The sequence below is a fragment of the Musa acuminata genome, chromosome BXJ3-5, assembly GCF_036884655.1.
Source record: "Musa acuminata AAA Group cultivar baxijiao chromosome BXJ3-5, Cavendish_Baxijiao_AAA, whole genome shotgun sequence".
NCBI lineage: Eukaryota > Viridiplantae > Streptophyta > Magnoliopsida > Zingiberales > Musaceae > Musa > Musa acuminata.
The window spans coordinates 102,846-125,263 of NC_088353.1; the positions used below are offsets into that span (position 1 = coordinate 102,846).

At 39.7% G+C, this 22,418-nt stretch overlaps 1 protein-coding gene across 2 annotated transcripts; it reads right to left on the reverse strand.

Annotated features, from left to right (window-relative positions):
• Positions 1–2,056: 2,056 nt before the first annotated feature.
• On the reverse strand, positions 2,057–20,768 carry LOC103983720 (magnesium/proton exchanger). Of its 2 annotated transcripts, XM_065152713.1 has the most exons (14): positions 20,515–20,768; positions 18,261–18,670; positions 16,164–16,339; positions 14,257–14,375; positions 13,946–14,115; positions 13,270–13,397; positions 10,424–10,640; positions 10,203–10,332; positions 9,427–9,550; positions 8,273–9,056; positions 5,825–5,994; positions 5,581–5,685; positions 5,378–5,428; positions 2,057–2,212 (listed from the first exon to the last, which is right to left on the reverse strand). In XM_065152713.1, exons 2-10 carry the CDS (start codon positions 18,634–18,636, stop codon positions 9,009–9,011), a joined length of 1,488 nt encoding a protein of 495 aa, XP_065008785.1. In that variant the 5' UTR covers positions 18,637–18,670; positions 20,515–20,768; the 3' UTR covers positions 2,057–2,212; positions 5,378–5,428; positions 5,581–5,685; positions 5,825–5,994; positions 8,273–9,008. The 2 variants fall into 2 exon arrangements, with proteins under 2 accessions (XP_065008785.1, XP_065008783.1); XM_065152711.1 differs by having other exon boundaries at positions 8,273–9,550; positions 20,515–20,767.
• Between the last annotated feature and the right edge of the window lie 1,650 nt (positions 20,769–22,418).

Genomic DNA, 22,418 nt, shown 5'->3' on the forward strand with positions numbered 1-22,418 from the left:
GGGGGGAGAGGAGAGGAGAGGGAGAGAGAGGGGGGGGAAGGGAGAGAGGAGAGGGCCCCCACCCCCACTCCCTCTCCCCCCTCTCCCTAGAGAGAGGGGGGAGAGGAGAGGAGAGGGAGAGAGGGGGGAGAGAGGGGGGGTAGGGGAGAGGAGGGGAAGGAGGGGGGGGGGGGAAGGAGAGGAGAGGAGAGGGAGAGGAGGGGGAGGGGAGAGAGAGGAGAGGGGAGAGGAGGGGGGAGAGAGGGGGGGGGAAGGGAGAGAGAGAGGGCCCCCACCCCCACTCCCTCTCCCCCCTCTCCCTCTCCTCTCCTCTCCCCCCTCTCTCCCCCCTCTCTCCCTCTCCTCTCCTCTCCCTTCCCCCCCCCCCCCCCTCCTCCCCCCCTCTCCCTCTCCTCTCCTCCCCTCCCCTCCCCTCCTTCCTCTCCTCCCCTCTCCCTCTCCCTCCTCTCCTCCCCTCCGGAGGCAGGGGAGGGGAGGGGAGAGTGAGGGCCCCTCTCTCTCCTCTCTCCCCTCTCCCCTCCTCGCCCCCCTCTCTCTCTCCCTCCCTCCTCTCCTTGCCCCCCTCCCCTACTCTCACTCTCCTCCCCCTTCCCTCTCCCCCCTCTCCCCCTCAACTCCTCTCTCCCTCACTCCCTCCTCCCCATCCCCACTCACTCTCACTCCCTCTCCATCTCTCCCCCGCCCCCACTCCCTCCCTCCTCTCCTTCCCCCCCCCTCCTCTCTCCCTCCCCTACTCTCACTCTCCTCCCCCTTCCCTCTCCTTCCCCCCCCCCCCCCCCCCCCTCACTCCTACTCTCCTTCCCCCCCCCCCCCCTCACTCCTACTCTCCTCCCCCTTCCCTCTCCCCTACTCTCACTCTCCTCCCCCTTCCCTCTCCCCCTCACTCCTCCTCTCTCCCTCACTCCCTCCTCCCCATCCCCACTCACTCTCACTCCCTCTCCATCTCTCCCCCGCCCCCACTCCCTCCCTACTCTCACTCTCCTCCCCCTTCCCTCTCCTTCCCCCCCCCCCCCTCACTCCTCTCTCCCTCACTCCCTCCTCCCCATCCCCACTCACTCTCACTCCCTCTCCATCTCTCCCCCGCCCCCACTCCCTCCCTCCTCTCCTTCCCCCCCTCCTCTCTCCCTCCCCTACTCTCACTCTCCTCCCCCTTCCCTCTCCTTCCCCCCCCCCCCTCACTCCTCTCCTTCCCCCCCTCCTCTCTCTCTCCCTTCTCCCTCCCCTACTCTCACTCTCCTTCCCCCCCCCCCCCCCCCCTCCTCTCTCTCTCCCTTCTCCCTCCCCTACTCTCACTCTCCATCTCTCCCCCGCCCCCCTCCTCTCTCCCTCACTCCCTCTCCATCTCTCCCTCACTCCCTCTCCATCTCTCCCCCGCCCCCCTCCTCTCTCCCTCACTCCCTCTCCATCTCTCCCCCGCCCCCACTCCCTCCCTCCTCTCCTTGCCCCCCTCTCACTCTCACTCCCTCCTCTCTCCACCCTTCTCCCTCCTCTCTTTCCCCTTCTCCCTCCCCTACTCTCACTCTCCTCCCCCTTCCCTCTCCCTCCCCCTCTCCTTCCCCTCTATCCCCAACCCCTCCCCTACTCCCCCACTCCTCTCTCACTCTCTCTCCTCTCTTTCCCCCTCTCCTCTCTCCTCCCCCCATTTCCCCTAGCCACACCCGCCCCCACCACCTCTCCCCTTCTTACTCCCGTTCCACCTCCTCCGTCTCCCCCTACTCCTCTCCCTCCATTCCCCTTCTCTCTCTCCTCCCCCACTTCCCCTCTCCTCACCTCCCCCTATTCTCCCTCCATTTCCCCTTCTCTTTAACTCCCCTAGCCACACCCTCCTCTCCACTTCCCCTCCCCTCACTCCTTCCCGCCCCCACCACCTCTCCTCCTCTCCCCTTCTTTCTCCCGCTCCACCTCCTCCGTCTCCCTCCATTACCCTTCTCTCTCTCCCACTCCCGCTCCAACTCCACCTCCCCCAACTCCCCTCTCCCTCTATTTATTTCCTATCAGTCATCTCCCTTTAAGAACATACAGCTGAGCACCACCCTTATCAACAAATAATCACACATAGAAAACAATATTCTTGAAGGAAAACATTACAAAAGCATTATGATTTTGTAACATTGTGATTTTTGTTCCACTCTCATGTTTACAATACTCATCGCTCTTTTCATCAGACATCAACGGCACCACCACCAACTGCTAAAAGTAACAGTGCAACTGCCTGTAAAAGAAAAATAGTACAAAAGCATGAGAAACAAATACTATGCTTCTGGGTGACTAAAATAATCACATAATTTCAGTATCGATCTAAAGGCCAAAAACAAAATGAAATTATTTGTTAACCATGTTTTTATAAATGGTTTAACATTTTTTAACTATGTAAATTACTCCCAAAATTTTTCATAAAATTATTTATTCGAAGAAATATAAAAAATTTGAAATAAAAAAATTAAACAGTATTTGTAAATTTTGGTGAATTATGTCTCATCATAAAAATGTCTCACCCTAAATTTTCTAAATGGTTCATCAAATTATTTGTTCGAAGAAACTGCTTTGGCAAAAAATCATGCCATTGCTCAGCTAAATAATGGTTGTAATCCATAGCAGCCATCTAAGAAAGCATACCTACATTATATTTTTATATCATATATTTGGGTCAATTATGTAACAATTAACAGCCATAAAAGCACTCCATTATGTCGCAGAAAGCTTTACTCAAACTGATAAAAAAATTTAAAAAATAGAACTCGCAAGCATTATTAATTTAAACTTGACATAGACTCATCAAACAATGAATATTATGCATTTATTCAAAGACTAATGTTCGATTACGTGCATACATTCTAATGACCTAAAATAGTATAAAAAGTGAATTAAAAAATTATACACAGTCAGATGCTCCTGCCAAGCCAAAAAACTCCACTAGCTAATACTTGCAAAATCTAATGCAACGCTACAGTTCAGAATATTAAAAACAAAAGATGTTTCAGATCAAAGTCGCCTCTTATGCATAATATGTTGTTTAGTGGCTACTGTTGATGACGATTGATATATATATGATGAAGATAAAGCTATTAATTAAATTATAAAAAATAAAAAGCATGCTTGAGTTCATGCAGGGATCTCTTGAGGGCTAATTACAATTTACCTTCATTAGATCTTTATATTCTGATTGTTAGATTTAAAAAACTTATATTCTTGAGGACTAATTATATTTTGATCTTTAGACTTAAAAAAATTATTTTAAAATCCTTATAGTTATGAAAGTAAAACATCTAGTTTCATTTATCCTAACGTCGTCGATTTTATCGACGAAAGCATAAAAACGAGAGGCAAAAAGATAATTTCAAGTCCCAATTACGTTTTTGATAGTGGTTGATCGTAATGTCGCTCGGCAACTACATCGACGCTGCCAGATCAAGGGGGCAAGCACTGCCCAATTTTGATGAACTGAACAAGTCAAAAAGGAGGACAACAAGAAGAGAAGAGCAAAATGGCATAGCTACGGTGTTAGAAAGATTTTAGCTAGCCGGATCAAGAGGGCAAGCACTGCCCAATTTTGATGAACCGAACAAGTCAAAAAGGAGGACAACAAGAAAAGAAGAGCAGAATGGCATAGCTATGGTGTCAGAAAGATTTTGGCTTGCCGGATCAAGAGGGCAAGCACTGCCAAATTTTGATGAACTGAACAAGTCAAAAAGGAGGACAACAAGAAAAGAAGAGCAAAATGGCATAGCTATGGCGTCAGAAAGATTTTGGCTTGCCGGATCAAGAGGGCAAGCACTGCCAAATTTTGATGAACTGAACAAGTCAAAAAGGAGGACAACAAGAAAAGAAGAGCAGAATGGCATAGCTATGGTGTCAGAAAGATTTTGGCTTGCCGGATCAAGAGGGCAAGCACTGCCCAATTTTGATGAACCGGAATCACAAGTTCAATGCATTAAACCTAAGGTTTAATACCTAACGCTTTTTAAATCACTGATTAGCTTGCACATTAAACCCTCCTCTTCTCACTCCTTCCCTCCCCCAGCCCTCCCGCCTCCAAATTCACGATTCATCACGACAGCATCAGCAATGTGATGCATACCTTTTATTATACCAAGCCACTGAAAGTTACAATGATCCTTTTATTATACCCAATGGCTGGATTGAGTACCATGAGTCAAATTCATTCTAAAGCTTGGAAGTTCAAAATAGTTTGGGAAAACACAGACATTGCTTAAACACATAAAAATAGCAAGCAATAATATTTAAACTATTTGATGCAGCTTTACGGATTTTCTACCATAATATTCATATCTCAACAACATTTACGTTTTAATCATGTTGTTTATCAATCTTCTATAAAACATGGCTGGCTTTACAACCATTTTATAAAATTTCTAGTCTAATCTAAGTGAAACCAATTGATTGAACAAAACTCTCCAAAACTTCTCTCCACTTCAACCACCAGGTTTGTTCTATGAGAAAATCTTCATAAATCTCCACTTCAATCATTTTGACATCAAGGTTTCACTAATGTTACTGCATTTTCAAGAACAAACCTAAACCCTAAACCTGACATTAAATGACAAAAAACAAAAGACATAAAAAAGGCTCCTACAATTCCAAATTACTCATAATGGTAACAAATACACTGTTTTAAAATGCACTTCAAAGGCTCCTACAACAGTTATTATAACATTTTCATCACAAGAAAGAAAATAGAGGAAAAAAAAAACACATTTATCAACCTGACATTCCCAACCAATCATTTGGATTCAACGAAAAATTGTCTAAAACTGATTTCAATATCAAGGATGAAAGGGCATTTAAAATGGCAATGACAAAGAAAACAAGAATAAGAATTTTTTAAATTTCATGAATTTGGGTGTTCTCTGAAGTAATTGGAACATTCATTTTATAATTTATGTAATTTTTAATCATTTAATATATAAATACTTGTATGTTTTTAGTTAATACTGTTGTTATCCATCCTAAAAAAATTCTTTTATTGGATAAAATTCAAATGCTACCAGGAGACGCTGATGCAAGAACAAATAAATTCTATGCATCTTAAGTTAAAACTACACAAAAATTTAATTCTATCTTAAGTTAAAACCCATTTGAAATCACTCAACAGGATAGGTAACCAGACATGGTTTGATCAAAAATGAATTCAATGTTTCTAAAAGAACATTGGTCTGGGAAAACTTATCATAATTCTAAATTAAGCAGGTCTGGTCAAACTGTAAACATGAATTGTTGCCTGAACCAATGTTTGTGAAGAAGTGTAGGCAACTGAAACAGTAATACTAGATTACTGTTTGAAATATAATAGGGTCATTCATGACAAGAAAACTAAAAACAACACGAATTGCATCAGTCTGGAAAACGTGACACGTACCCAAGCCACTGTGCACTCCTCACTCAGCCGCAGTGGTCGTGCGATCAATGCCTGCAATGAGATTCCAGAACCAAGAACCATCAAAACCAGAATGAACAACCACATCAGAAACCCTAACCCTATATATAAACCTAAAGTAACACCAACACATGTGATCAAGATAGAGAAAATCAAGAAAACATAGAAGGGGAAAGGCAGCTCACAGAGGTTCAAGATGTGATTCCTACGATTATTCACCACGATATCTGCAACGTGAAACACATCCAGGCCACTGTGCACTCCTCGCTCGCCTCACTTGCGTTCGATTTCTGGAAAGAGATTTGAGAACCAAGAACATCAAAACCAGAACGAAAAAGCACCAGATCAGAAACCCTAACCCTATATAAGAGCCTAAAGAAACACCAAAACATGAGATCAAGAAAACATGGAAGGGGAAGGGCAACTCACAGAGGTCCAGGGTGAGATTCCTTCGATTCTTCACCGTACCATCAAATCGATCGAATGATCTACGGATAAAAGAATGAAGAAACAAAACGCTACGCGGGATCACCAGGATATCTGCAACGTGAAACACATCTCACTCGTCGCAGTTGCTCGCCTCAGTTGGCGTTCGATTCCTGGAAAGATATTTGAGAACCAAGAACATCAAAACCAGAACGAAAAACCACCAGATCAGAAACCATAACCCCATATAAAAACCTAAAGAAACACCAAAACATGAGATCAAGACAGAGCATATCAAGAAAGGGGAAGGGCAGCTCACAGAGATCCAGGGATGTGATTCCTTCGATTCTTCACCATACCATCAAATCGGTCGAATGATCCATGGATAAAGAATGAAGAAACAAAACGCTAAGTGACATAATCCATACGAACTGCTACGACGGATCGGCGACCGAACGCGTACCCTAGTCCTAGAGGAAGACAACATTCCACTTCTTGATTCCGAACCTCTCCGGTTTCTTCGATGGGGAGGCGACCGACGAGGACGACTACGGTCCGCCGGTGCGCCATTGGACCAGTCGCCGGTCGGAACCATGTTGATGTCGGTGTCGACGGTAGCCATGGATTGAAGCGAAGGGGTAGGCGTGGAGAGGAGGGTTCGCTAATGGCAAAGATGACAAGATGACACCGCTGCGGCCCTCTTCTCTCCCAGAACCTCTAAATATATTTAATTATCAGGCACCATCCCATTTTATTTTATTATAATTTATTTATTAAAGGGGTTGGTTTGCGTTTGGGTCGGTTCACATGAGCTGGACATCGGACTTTACCCAGCAGGCCTTAAGCCCAAGACCACCATCCAATTTTATTTTATTATAATTTATTTATTAAAGGGGTTGGTTTGCGTTTGGGTCGGTTCACATGAGCTGGACATCGGACTTTACCCAGCAGGCCTTAAGCCCAAGACCAGCAAAACAAAAGCCCAAGACCATCATCCAATTTTATTTTATTATAATTTATTTATTAAAGGGGTTGGTTTGCGTTTGGGTCGGTTCACAGGAGCTGGACATCGGACTTTACCCAGCAGGCCTTAAGCCCAAGACCAGCAAAAAAAAAAAGCATTATTTGATTTTTAATTTTTTTTTTTTAAAGTATTATATAAATTTTAGTTTGTCTCCGCGACTGGAGCACCACATTATTGGAATTCCAATTCCATGTCAAACCAAATCTAATTATTGGAATCAATTATAAGGGCGCGGCGCTATTAGCAATGGTCATCTGCAGAACAGAAGATGGTGGTGCGGAAGGTGATAAGACCCTCCCTCCTCCAGCGTGTGTACTAAGATAGAAGAGATTATATTGTTTCTATGGGCTTCAAGGAGATCTATTGCAATGTAAGTTTTCCCATGAAAGTTTGCACGATGATTTGTAAATTATCAACACTTGACTTTTCCCATGAAAGTTTGCACGATGATTTGTAAATTATCTTAATCAGAATAATCATCCTGATTGCTAACCTATAAACATGAAGACCTTAAGACATACATGAGATGCTACGCCCAAGCAATAATCATAACCATTTGTCTGTAATCTCGACAAAATTACTTTTGTTCTCCAATTAAATAAGAAAAATTCACAGCAAATATCAGCATGAAGCATTGCTTCCCAAAGTAACAGTAATAAGGGTATTATAAGGAAATTTAAGGGAAAAATCATAATTCTCAAGGGGATGAATGTATGATACACTGTTAAAATAAAGATCAAGAATTACTCCAGGACAAGAATTCCCCTCTTTCCACGTAGCTTATCCTTTTTCATAGCCTACAATGATTGTGACAATGGTAGATACAAATTGACTTTTGGTTTGTTTCTATGGGAGTTGTTTTTCTTTTGATTCTTCAGCTTCCATCTGATCATCTAAAAGTTCAAGATCCACTAAAAAAGTGGTGCGCCGACTTCTCATCCCAATGGCTTCGTTAGCAATTATGCGCCATCGACAAGTCTCCTCCAAATCCAAGAGGTAGTGAGGGGAAAGAAAGAAGAATCATATTCGTTTGGGAATTGAAAGAGCAATGGAACATGCGAACCCAAATCATCCTGGTCTGCTCCTACCAAATACCAATGAAATGACGTGCTAGTTCTTCAGATCTCTATCACCAATCCATGATTTACCTCAAACTCCGTTTGCAAAGAATTCCCTATTTCTTTATTCCAAAGTAATTGACATTTACAATTTCAACAATTCTCGGAAAAATCGAACCCAAACTCATCCAAGAAAATCCACAAATTTCATAGCAAAAGCAGAATGTCTACTCCGACGACTATCTCATCCTTCGCTGGCACGCCAAAGAATAAATGCCAAAGGAAGCGTAAAGGAGGCGGCCCAAACAACAACAAAGCACAAGGAAAGTGGGGAAATTACAACAAAGAAGAAGGGGAGAGAGAGATTACCGGTTGCGGGTCGGATCCCGGGAGGCGGCGCGGCGTGACGCAGCTCGGTCCGACTGGATATCCGGCGATGATGTTGGTGGGGAAGAAGCAGGACGACATGAAAGGATCGCCACCGCCTTTGCCGACCATCGCGGACCCTCGAATCCCCACATCGTAACCGTCCATTATCGGATCGCGAAACCGCTTTCTTTATTGGGTGTACCACCCTCAAGTCCCACGCCGTAGCTTCCAACGGCGCTGGTCCACGCGCTGTAGTGTGGGTTCCATTGGAAATTATTTATTTTAATAAAATGAGTGGACATTCGCGTGATTTAAGATCATCATCGTGTATACCACAGGAAAAATGCATACATCCTTATCGATGCAGTCATATGAAATAATAGAATACTTGATTAAGAAAGATAAATATGAATCGTTTTATATTGTACAAGGTGAAAATAAAGGAATGTTCGGAGTGACAAGGATCAAAGCTCAAAAAGAATATAAAAATGGAACTCTTAAGAAACATCAAGCTACATATTGAGATGAATTAATTCAGAGATTTAATATATATATATATATATATATATATATATATATATATATTACCGAATACAAGACCATGTATGAACTACCCCCAAAAATGCTAAAAAGAAGAACAAAGATGACATCCCGTAAATTTACAGTCATTCATCGAGCATCAACACTATAGCCTGACAAGAAAGAAAAATATCTGAGATCCAATATCGTATAAACTTCAGTATCTTATCTGTTCGATGCAGCAACCCAATGAGAAGAAAGATACCTGGAATTCAACACCAAAAAAACTCTTAACGTCTTTGTCTGTATAATACCCCGCCAACCAAAGAAGAAGATAACAAGGGTATAAATCCAAGATACTATGAACCCATGAACTCTCATAATCGTGTGCGTCTGTAGCAGCCGAGAAAGGGTATAAACCTGAGAATCTAATAAGCCATAAACTCCAGCATTGGTTCTGTTTAGATTTTTCCAGACACTTTAAGCGATGACAAAACAACAAAAACAAGCCATAGAAACATGAAGTATGTGGCTGTCAACCAAGCCCATAACTTTGGTCCACCGAGTTATGCACCTAAGGTAATTCGTCGAAGTAAAAGAAGAGCAATGCAACCAGCTGAAGTTGTGAAGAATACCAACAGGGAGAAGCTTAGGCCTCCTGCGTTCTGAATGTACAGTGGTTCTTGGTACACAAAGAAGTTGTAAGTTGTGTCTATCAGCCATGGAATGCCAATGCCAATATATATGTTCACCGAGTTGCTGGAGAAATGCAAAAAAAAAAAAAAAAAACGTGAGATATTCATTCAAGAACTTAGAAACAAATTATTAGAGATATACAAGTCAAATTACAGTTGCATGTATGATTGACACTAACATTTTCCTAGTAGTTTCCTCATATGAAAAAAAAGGGGGAAAAAACTTGCGCATTCTGACATATTACTCTAATCAGGAACTTGTAAAATAGTGTTCTACTCTAATCAGGGAATATCCAGTTCTTCTAAGGAGTCAGTCTCCCATAAACAACTACTAAAACTACAAGTGGACTGGATGAGACTTGGATACAACTTGATTAGACAAGTATTAAACAGGCTCAATTTAATCAAACCTAAACACAAAGTTGACCTAATATGATTCCGTTTCAACCTGTTTTGCTGATTCAGATTGCAGCACACTGTGAATATACACCAATGCAAAGGCCATGAAATGGACATGTATTGCATGTTGATATCCACAATTAACTGTGATGTGATTTTATCTCCTCAGCATGTGAACTTACAACTTGGAGTTAGGACTCACAATTTTCTTCCTAAAAATCATGAAATTATGTGTTACTGGCACTTAAGCAACTTAAAAATCCCCAAGCTTGTATTAGTTCTTTTTTATCAAGTATGTTCATCTGATGAGAACAGACCTGCAAATGATGTTAGCAATGGCAGAATCTGCAGTGATTTGACGCTCAGCAGCAATCTTGCTTGCAACTAAATCAGGCCATGAGGTTCCACTTGCTAGTGCTGTAAAAGCTATGACATAAGGATTTATTCCTGTAAGAAAGCAGTACAAAGTTGTGTCAAAAAAATACAACTAATATAGTAATACGCAGGAAATTTTTTTTGACAAGATGAAGAAGATGACCTGTCACACAACTTATTCCTTCTGTAAGCTTGGTAACCACATAGGCTATCCCACTTATAAAAGAAAGAGAGCCAATGAATGCTATCCAACCATGAGCAATTTGATACGGGGGCACAAAAGCAAATAATAATCTCCAGGGCATGAGGATTAATTTCCAAAGGACTCTCCCTATCCACAAGTAGAAACTGACCGTTTTCTTTGATTCAGTGCTCTCCAACTGTTAAAATGAAACCAAATTTAGAAAAGAACAATCTTCTTATCGGCAAAATATCCATTGACTCAAGGATTTTTTATAGGAAATACTCTACAGGGTTCGACTTCTGTTTTTTGTCCAACATACTTGAATTTGCATATCCACCTTCCAAAAAGTCCCAAGGAACATGAATATTGTTAATAACATAATCACAGACATAACATGAGTCAATTCAAGTTTTTAGAACTACTCAGGCCAAAGACTTTAGCTACCGGGGACCACCATCCTAACGTTATGCTCAGAACCCTTAAATGACAGCTCCTAACTTCATGTCAGAAATACTACAATAGTTCATCATGATGTTGACAAAACTCATATTTGATTTCACGGTGACTAGCAATAGTGCTAAAAAAAGTGCTTGATGGCAGGTTTGCTGGGATATTTCTGCTTGTTGGTGGTGTTGTATAAGCATTTACAAGTTCTCAGTAGGCATTGGCACAAACACACATGACATGTTCAACTTCTAACAAATAGTTAATCCTACCTTTCATCCGAATTTAATTTTGTAACTCTGGTTTTCTGAGTGTTAGATGCCAAATTTTTTATCCACTATGTTTTATTGGTCGATGTAGTATACAGACACTTTCCACATTCTTATTCCGACATATAACCATTTATCCTAGATGAACAAAGAATGGAAACAGACCTTAAATCCCATTCTTCTATGCTCCTCATACCATCATTCCATCTATAACATTCAACTATGATGGTTGCTAGTACTGTAAGTGGAGGTTTCATATGTTATAGGGAAAAGATGTCACACAGAATAGCTTCTTTAGGCAAGTCAGCACTGCTGTTGGCTGATGCATTAATAAGTGCTCCTTGAAGAAAACATTTGGGATGCTTGAGTTTAAGGTGGTAATAAAGGAAATAGCTGCTGACTGCCAGAAGAACTGGATTTTCAAATTCATATGTGCTATTGCAGACTCACACATAAGTATGCAAACACATGCCAATAGACATACATTGCATGCAAGAATGCTGAGTATTTATGCATATTGATGTAAATATATTCACATAACTGCTCATTTTTTATCCACCAAAAACTTAACAGGTCTAGTTGAAGTACTCCTTAATAGCATTTCATATTATTAAAAAGAAAATGAAATTACACAAAAATTTCATAATCCATGCATCAAAATGGCCAAAGGTTGGATTCATATCCCAAGGACTAGCAATTACAATAAACTTTATAAAATGAATCCCAAAAATAGAGCACAATTTGAATTCACATCACACTTCTGCTGGCAAGAAGCATTCAAGTATTTGGATGCATGCTATATATCGTCATAAGCTTTTTTCGAGCCATGTTATCATGTCAAGACTCGTGAAATCTTAAATCAAAGAAGGTTCTAAAACAACTTGATAGATCAATTTCCCAGAATTTTGGAGGTCCTTAGATCCTCTTTCACTTCATTTACAACCTTCTTTGGCAAAATTAAACTATTGAACCCATTTGACTTGATTTAGTTGCATAGATTTTCCTACAAAGCATGGAGAATGGATAACTCACATGCTTAAGTTATTAACAGATAAGGATGTAGTAAGCAGTCAATTCAGTAAACTGCATTCTAGAAAACAAGTATAGGTCTACAGAACCATCTCATATGCTTGCTCTCTATAAAATGGTTTCCTCCATCAACAATGATGAGTGAAACAACATTAGTTGGAAATGATGTCACAGTGGTGTGTTTTCCAGTAAATCTTTTTCCTATATATTGACTTATGGTTGATGCAAAGACCCATTTCAAGAAGTCATTGGTCAAGTAGGCGACTCCCAGAATTAAAATTCACTGCTAACTGCTGATTGATGATAGGTTGGACACCAAAAAGTTGTCCTGGCAAAGAAAAGTCATACAGGGTCCAACTAAGCATTCTGTGTAACTCCAACAATGAAACTCATGTATGTACATTTATTGAATAAATGCAATCATTCTCGTCAAGGGTAACCCTTGATCATGAGTGATGTGGTACTTCCTTCTCAGAATCTATGGATATATATTCTCTCTGTGCAACTGTAACTATCAATGCAATCTCAATAGCAGCATCAGGCTTCGGTGGAGCCTTCTCCATGGCCTGGACTTGGCTATTATTTGAAAACATATCTAAGGGTTGGAGGATTATGGCCAATGTGTAGTATGATAATATTCCTGCATCTCGCAGCATCCCTAAACACTGTATCGTAATACCTGACTCCAGTTGGCTCCACTCATCTGTGCGTGCTTTCTTCTTTTCTTTGCACTCTTAGACCATCTATTCTGCTTGGTGATGTTACCAAATAAGTTACCTTGTACCCTTGTTTTCATAACTCATTAATATATCAAGACATTTCCCTCTCTCTCTCTGTGATTCACTCACTTTAGTAGAATTTGAGTTTAACTTCTTTATGCAATTTATTTTAAAAAAGAGCCACAGGCACATGCATGAAGAGCAAAACAACAATGTAGTGTCTCATCATCTCACCGATCAGGGTCATGAAGAATATACACAACAAACAGGTGCTTTTGTCCTCAAAACTAAATTAGGCTTGGAGTCAAATGAAATAAAAGGGAAAGGGGAAAATTTTCAAAAATGAAGTACTATGCGAAATTACCCTCAGTGCATCAAGAAATTGTTGCATCCAAACTGAAAGGACATCATGTTTATTGTCAACCATCTTGTTGCAATATAGTTCTGAAGGTTCTTCCGTATCATTATCTGGAATAATTTTGTAGACTAAATCTGCATTGTTGAACAAATTTTGTACTATTAACAAAGTGTGAATGATATATGTGTATGTGAAGTGTTCAGCAGTTGCATGAGAAGTTCAGGAATATTAACAATATTTCTCTAGTACTATAATGCATAAGAAATATTAACAATAGAATGCGCATGCCAATGGTATGCTCTGCTACTATAATGAACTAAATTTTCCTGGTTTGACCTTGCCACACAGCACAATATGCATAAAAGTTAAACCAAATAAGTAAAACAAGGCCAATCGAGATATCTATGCTAATCTAGCTATTCATGCTTTCTTTGAAACTCTGATAATGGAACATGTGACATGGCAGCTATGTTCTTTTGAAAAGAAACTTACCTACTAAAAGTTCAATATGATAAAGTCGACTCTATCATTCATATAAAAAGCACCAAATCATCAATTTTGACAGCTTAAAACTAGATTTTAATATCTAGTTAATGCTTCGTATAACAGAAATTTACAGTTACAAATATATGAACATTCCCATATGATTGGAGAATTCTGATAGAGCATCTTATATTTATACCTGTGTCCTTAGATGAATGGATGGAGAATATATCAACCACATTACTCTGTTGACCTTCGCTAACTTGAAGAATCTCACAGCAATTATCATTTGATTCACGTGTGTCATGCCCATTGATAAATAAAGTTTCATTTTCTGGGACCCATTCTTCTGGCCTATCACTTCTTCCACTGATGACAGAAAATTGACATCATTGGAGAACATAAATATCAATGTGAATTTCAGTTTGATCACTGACAGAATGCAACTATAATAACTTAGTAGCTTTAAGTTCCACAAAAGAAATGTAGAATAAGAACATAAATGCCTACAGTGGAATCGACAAATATGGCCATTGTTTGTCTTGAACATATGCATGAACCAGTAGCAACCCAAACTGTAAAACTGTTAGCACAGCCTCAGAAAGAGTGATCATCGTAGGTGTCCAAACCTGAAAATTGCTTAAAATTGTCCATATTAAAAGAAAAAAAAGAATAAGTTTGTTCGTATTATTATATGAGAAGACCAAGTACTATAATCCATAAAAAAACTAGAAAAGAAGCACTATAATGCATGACAGTTAGAAATAAACAGAGTGATGCTTCATATATCAAAATATACTGACAATGACAAAGCTCAAGAATATCAGTCAAGGACATGTATTTATTATTCAAATATTTGTTTCTATAATATATAGAAAATATAGCATATAAAACGAAATAAACTTTAACAATAGCATCACTGTGAACCAAAGTAAGCAATACCGAATAATACCGCCCGGTACGGGTGGTACGTACCGGTCCGACGGTATACCGGTACGCGGACCGCCCGTTACCGGGCGGAACGAATAATAATAATAAAATAATATTTTATTTATTTTATTTTATTTATTTATATATTTATATATATATATATATATTTTTAGAAAAAGGCTCGGCGACGTCACCGAGGCGATGCGACATCGGATTTTAAATATATATATATATATATATATATATATATATAATCTTTATATATATATATATATATATAATATACCGCTCGGTATATCGTTCCGTACCGTACCGACCGAACGTCGAAACGCCGATACGATACGATATTTCGAACCTTGCTGTGAACATTATATATTGATCTATATAAGCAGCTCAATAACATATCCAAACCAACATGATAACCACTAGGGAGTTGTCTAAAAAAATACTTCGACATTTCTGCACCACCGGACAAATATTTCTACCTGATATTGCTGACACGGTCGGGTGACCCTGCCTCAATAATTGGGCCAAGCATCGAGTCACAAAAATGTCACTAACACGTAATGCAGAAAATAAATGTTCATGGCCTTATCAGGGACAGATTAATTGAGAGAAAATAACTGATGAAGATTTTTCTATTACTCGAAAGAAAATAATGTTTGAACTTATCACGTGCTCTATTTATAGCTACGCATCCACTTATCACGTGTAAGTCTTTAATAAGATCATTGCACTTGGTCGTGTACTTGATGGATAGACTTAATATGATAGAAACTACAACAGTCAGCCAAAAACCATCAGAAAATTTCCTAATGTACTAATTATTCTTCAGTTGGAGGATTAGTCTGCTGGTCTGAACAGTTGTCTCACTATTAGATTCCCATCCTACCCTAGATAAATCATCCATAAGATCACCACATTCCTAGAGCTAGCAGCTATTGATCCAATATTCCCACTAACAACCAAAATATTTTAGAGAATTTTGGAAAAGAGCAGTCTTTTTGGTTTATCTGAGAAATTGATTAGCAGTCCTTTTGAGTGATTAACCAATAATGTCTCTGATCAGTGGCAAAAGGTAGCCTGCTAAACTGTTGGACACCTAAAACAGCATGAATCTAGAGCATCGTACCCAATGCACAATGCCAATAGGTGAAAAAATTGAAGCTGGAAACACTAATTAACAGCTTAAAACTTTCCATGTCCTGATCCATGAACTATGACTCACTTAGAGAAAATTTCTTTACATGTTGATGTCGAAAAGCTTTAAGTGTCTTAATTCTTTGATTCTTTTTTAAGTTGCACAGTCTGGTTATATAACATATGGCATTACTGGAGCTTTGTTATATGCCAATCATGAAATTTGTAAAAGTTACTTAAAGCTCAAGATGATTCTGATCATTAAGATAAAAGTGACGGCACATAAAATAGTTCAAAACATTTCTTAGCCCTTCAATGTATCAGGTCAATTAGTCGCAATAAGTTACCTCTAAAATTATGTAGAGCCAAACATATGCCCAAAATGACCAGAACAGCTCGACTAGCCAAACTCCTATATCTGATATCTTTTTCAAAGTACCTGCTTTTGGGACTACCACGCAAACAGCATGGATAGGAAATAGATCAAATGCAGCAGAACCAACAAGTGTGCCTGGCCCTAAACCTGCATATCAAATTATAAGGCCTGAGATCACTATCACAAATTTATCCAAGTGGTAACTATTGAAACCTTGAGGATAATTGGCCAGATAAGAAGATAAACTTGAAAGTTTAAAACAAAGAACATACAAATGATGAAGAGCATACTCTGGCGACACAGTATTCTTGATAGATAATTGATTTAGTTATTAGCAGTAGATTGAGACAAGTTGAGCCACATAATATTTATTCCCTAGCCTAGCAGGTTCGCTTTAATGCAGACATTAAAGGCATATAAAGAAACCTGAAATGGGAATGGATTATGATACGCTTGAAATAGAAGGCATCAACCTAAAACTTAAAATAACACCAATGTGTAATTACCCAATTACACTACAAGCCCAACAATTAGTATCAAGCTAACTTTGCTGCATTTCTCACCCAATGCATTGTTAATGGGCCACTCGGTACAAGCCTGACCATCTTTTTCATGACCGAGACCATGTCATAATCACTGTAATTACCTGATCTAAACAAATGTACACAGCCATAATCCTCCTCTTGAACTCCAATGTGACATAATCAGTTAAAACCTTACCATAAGTTATAATAATCCATATACATAATAAGTCCAGCCTTCCTTTCCTGATGTAGCACTATTGGTTTGTCACACCATGGACTGAGTTTAAAAGATTATTAGCATTAATGAGGTAAAGACAATTACAATTGGTCATACTTACAATGATAACTATCCACAGTGCAAAATAGGCGAGTCAAGTTAACTTTAGTGCAGAAGACTACAAGGGTGTTATAGCTGCAGAAGAGTTCAAGACCAAGTGTAGAGAACAGACCACAACCACATATATGGAGCAACTAATAGATTTAGGAATTTTCATATTTAATTCAATGTCATCATCTAGTATATGGAAACCTAAGCATCAGATAACTCCAACATAGATCTTGCTTTAAACTGTTGCAGCTTTGGAATCCTTAAAATTTCAAGCTATGGTCAATAGAAATCAGCCTCTAAAGTCTACTTACTAATCTCAAGCTTTATTACCTCGAAGCAACCAAGAAGGTTGTAAAAGCAGTTGGCTCTACCAACAGCTTTTCCCCATTCATGTTGTGTCCAGCATCCACTATAGGGCATCATATAAGAAAAGAAGACATTATGGAAGATTTGCCAGGAAATTAAAGTTGACTGTCAACTTAACTTGCACACTAAGCTGGTTAAAATTTCTAACCAACCCCAAATTTGAAGAAAAAAGCACTGCAGAAGACCTAAAAAATACATGGAAAATAAATTTAGCAATATACTATGCATTTCAATCCCAGACATCCATGAAGCAACCTTTCTAAATTCCATTGAGACATAAAATAATCTGGAAGAGGGAAACAACAAGCTCGCATGAATAGCAATATTTACATCAAATACAAATTCATAGAAAGCACAACCTCTCGAAGATTGGTAGATAAAGGAAAAAGGAAAAATAAAAGAAGGGAAAAGGCAAGAATCTTAACAGTCCAATGGATGAATGAACATCTTCATAAATAAAGAAAATGCATATCCCCCACAAAATAGACTTTTCTTTTTGCAAGAAATATATCTGTTGAACCAACTATGATGCTTCCCATGTACATTTGTAGATATTGAAAGAGAAAAATCCTTTTACTTGTGCAATATGTATGTGCTAGTTGGAGGAACAAAAAAACACTCGTGACAGGTCTACCTTTAAAGCCTAGAACAGCGGTGATATTATCTGCTAGACTCATGATTTCTTCATAGCATGAGACATATTAGAGGCAAAAGAATTTCGGAGCAGAAGTGAATGACCGTACCAAATTTTAATTAAGCATTTGTTGTGCAGTGATAAACTAATGTTAGATTGTAACTACAAACTAATAATTTAATGTATATTCAAACAGTTAGCTAGTATAGATCATACCTCCAGCGTTCAACTGACCAATATTTTGGATTGAATCGATTATTGCTAAAGATATCTGCGGAAAGCTTGTTCCAAATGCCAATAAAGTGATGTCTGCTATAGTGTAATTCCAAACTTTTTCATACTTAATCAACTCAGTGCCTGTTGAAGGATCTATTTCCACAATCTGACGTGTATGCTTAACAATATTCTCCATCGATTTGAAAAAACGAGCAGTTATAGATGACAACCCAATGAAGCAGTAGGCAAGAGCAACAAAATACAAGAATGCTCGTATTCCTTTTGAAAGTGAAGTTTCAGCATGGAAAACAATGTAGCTTTCACATCTTTCATGAGATGAGGTATTAAGAAAACCCAGGTTCCCTGCCACATTCATGTTTCAATAATCTCCCTTTGCAGCTTCAACCGACCTGAATTTTAAATATTTGAAAGCGTAAATCAATAAGTAGCTCTTTAAGAATCTAAAGATAATAAAAAAAGAGAATACATCATCCAAAACATGACTTTGTAATAGTGGAACTACACTAAAGAATCATTAAGCAGCAACTTCCACAATAACCAACAACAAGGATTGTTGTGCTAGTCAGCATGTGTCTTTCCAAAAACAGCGATGGTATGTGCGGCACCATGGTCATGCTGATGGTGAAGACATGTCGACGTGCCAAAACAATATCAGCATGTCACATGACCAACTTAACAAAGAAACAGGGCATCTGCATTTACTGAGACTAAAAAGAGTAAACAAGAAAAGCCAGAGGACACAATGAAAAGCCCATCTAAAAAACAACAGGTGAGGTCACAAACTGATGACAGCCTAAGAATGACAATGACTGAACAGATGAATCATGTGTTCATAAACAAGGCTCCAGGCTAGTTGCCAACTCCTGGGAAGTGCACAACACACTCACCATATGAGTTGAGGCTAAACTAAGATCTGTTGATGGTTATCAACTTCCTAGAGTGTATTTGTTATACTCTTTTCATGATCAAATTTAGGTGAATGTATTTTGCAAGATCTTAAAGCATAATTAAGCTTTCAAGATAGTGCAATTAATGGTCTATCTTAAATCTCACTTTTCAGAAAATAAAATTATACCCTTCCAAAAAGTTGACTCTAGCAAGGACCAAGGAAAAACCATAACTTCACTTTTCCTATTAAAAATTGCATGATGATTCCCTAAATTATCTTAATCAGAATAAACATCCTAACCTATAAATATGATGACCTCAAGACATACATAAGATGCTATGCCAAAGAAATCATAACCATTTGTATGTAATTTTGGCTGAATTATTTTGTTCCCCAATTAAATATGAAATTTTCATAGTACAAAGCTACATGCAGAATTGCTTCCGAGAGATAACAGTAAAGAAAAGTATTATATGGAAATGTAAAGAAATCATAATACTGTTCATGTTAGAAAAAATCAGAAAACATTAACATAAAGATCTGAAAACTGCACCCCTATGAAAAGATTTGATGTATTTTTTAACCTCCAATATGTTGAGGGAACAGTTGTGTGCCCAAGGATCAAGTATTCTTGCAGAACAAGGATTCCCATATTTCCATGTAGCTTATCCTTTTTCATAATCACAACGATCGTGACAATGGTAGAAACAAGTTTAACTAGGGTTTGTTTCTATCATGCAAAGGGATTTATTTATCTTTTGATCCTTCAACCTTCCATCTGTTTAACTGGAAGTTCAAGATCCACCAAAAAAGTACCGCTGGTACTTCTCATCCCAATAGCTTCGCGAGCAATCATGAGATTCGCAAGTCTCCTCCAAATCCAAGTGAAAGTGAGGGAAAAGAAAGAAGAATCATTTTTTTTTATTTCTTTTTTCTCGGAATTTAAAAAGCAAGAAAACATGCTAACTCAAATGATCCGGGACTGCTCGCACCAAATTCCAATGAAACGACGTGCTAGTTCTTTAGATCGCTATCACCAATCTTTGATTTAGCTCAAATTTCATTCGCAAAGAATTTCCCATTTCTTTATCCCACAGTAATTGACATTCATAATGTCAACAATTCTCGGAAAAAATCAAACGCAAACTCAACCAAGAAAACCCGTAAAATTAATAGCAGAACAGGAATCTATACTCCTCACATTCGACCATCTCATCTTGGACGTGGGCACGACAAAGAATAAATGGCAAGGAAAGCGCAGAGGAGTCGTCCCCAAAATTAAGCAAACAACAAGAAAAACAAGTTGGAAATCAAAACAAAGAAGAGCGGGGGGGGTACGTTCACCGCTTCACGGGCCGGATCCCGGAGAGGGTCGTCTTCGAGGGATCCCGGCGTGGAAATCCAACGGGATCTCCGGCGATACAGGTGGGCGTGAGACGGTGGATGACGGGGCATGAGGACGTGCTGCATGCGATATTAGAAGAGAAGGTTTCCTGTAAAGGGTCGTTTTCCAAATTTCCACACGAGCAGGGGAAATTGCCAATGGATCTCCTCCCACCGTGCCGACCGCTGCAACCCTCCAATCCCCTCATCTCAACCGTCCACCACCGGACCACGAGAACCACTGGTGTGGGGCACCGTATGAAAAGAAGAAAAAGTAGGACCCACCGACGACCACTGGCCTGATGCTGGCGGCTCCACGTCCCACTTTTCGTTACCTCGCACAGGATGTGGTGGCAAACCGAGGGGGACGACGGGTTGTGGTGTCGGGTTTCGTGGGCTGCGAAAAGGATTTCTCGGTCATTTTTGGAAAGTTGAAATATGTTTTCTATACCACACGAAACATACCAAACTTACGCGATGGCAGTTCCCACGAGCGGGCCCCGCGTGGGACCACGCCTCTCTCTTCACCGCCAAAAGAGGGAAATAGAAAGCGAGGCCCGCCGTCATGAGTCCCCCGTCGGACGTCGTGGGTGATACCACGTCCCTCCCGTTCCATGTGTCGGCTTCTGTGGCAAAGCTTGAAGCGGCAACCTGGGAGAAATAAGTACACGTATGAACCAATCGCAAAATCCAGCTCAAACCAATTATTGGGAAGCAGCGCGAGTCATATGGGGAATATAAAACTTGACACCACTAGTTTAATTTAATAGGAGGAGGGACAAAGAGAGAAAGCGACCGGAAGAGATCTGAATCCCTCATTTGCGTTCATGGACTAAGAAATGGAAGAAGGTAGGAAATGGTCGTCCACCGTGGACCACATGCTAAATGTTTCTGCTTCACTCGTCTCCTTGGATTCTTGTGTGCAGCTTTAGAGGGGATCAAGAAATGGTGTGGTCACAGGTATCAACAAATGGCCAAGTACATCCGAGCTACTTACTCGTCAAGTGGATCCCATTGAAAGTTACTGATTACTGTTTTTTTTTAAAAAAAAAATCATTATATCCGAGATGGCGGTTCATCTGTAGGCTGTAACCAAAGACCAATTAGCAATAATAGGTTGAACAATTCAGATGTCTTAATAAAAAAAATTATTTATTTTAATAAGATCCATGGACATGGGATGATTTAAGATCACCATCCTACATCCGATGGCAAAATTCAAGCGTCCTTATATCCATGACACAACATGTGCAGACATGAAATTACAGGTTTACTTGATTAAAAAAGTATGCGTCCTTTTATTTTATGCAAGATAAAATTACAGTTTCCACGTGGTTGTTGAACATGGGTGGATCACCCAACCACCCCAATTAATAATGGCGGTATCCCCGCATTAAAATATTTGGGACCCGTGATGCATGTGGCCGCCTACGTTTTCCGCATGTTTGCTGCTCTCTTACTCTTCATCATCGTCACCGCCGTTCATGCTAAAGCTTGGATGATCATTGAACACCGTCCGAGCTGTAACCTAATCGTACAAATGTGTTTATGTTGCAGCTTTTGTCGAACGTGGAGAGGCAACTATTGACTTGTCATCGTGAGTGATCATCCTACGGTGGTAATGCCATTCTCTTCTGTCATCCGACTCGTCTTAGTGATGGATATCGTGAGCGGTGATACATCTCACAGAAATGGTGGGAAATTGCCCGAGGAATGGATTAGGTTCCTCTTGTACATTATAATTTTGGGAGCCGTGGTTGCTACATGTCTATCATTGCAGCGTTTGGAAACAACCGATTTGTCTCATTCACTTGCATCCGTGTCCCTTGAAATATTAAGAAATTCATCTTCTGACGATCGAATAT

Coding starts and splice junctions, on each gene's coding strand:
- LOC103983720 (XM_065152711.1), bottom strand. CDS start 18,636: ATGAATGTGGCAGGGAACCTGGGTTTTCTTAATACCTCATCTCATGAA. Junction 13,398..13,945: donor CCATTCATCTAAGGACACAG/GTATAAATATAA, acceptor TCAACAATGCAG/ATTTAGTCTACAAAATTATT. Junction 10,333..10,423: donor AGGAATAAGTTGTGTGACAG/GTCATCTTCTTC, acceptor GCTTTCTTACAG/GAATAAATCCTTATGTCATA.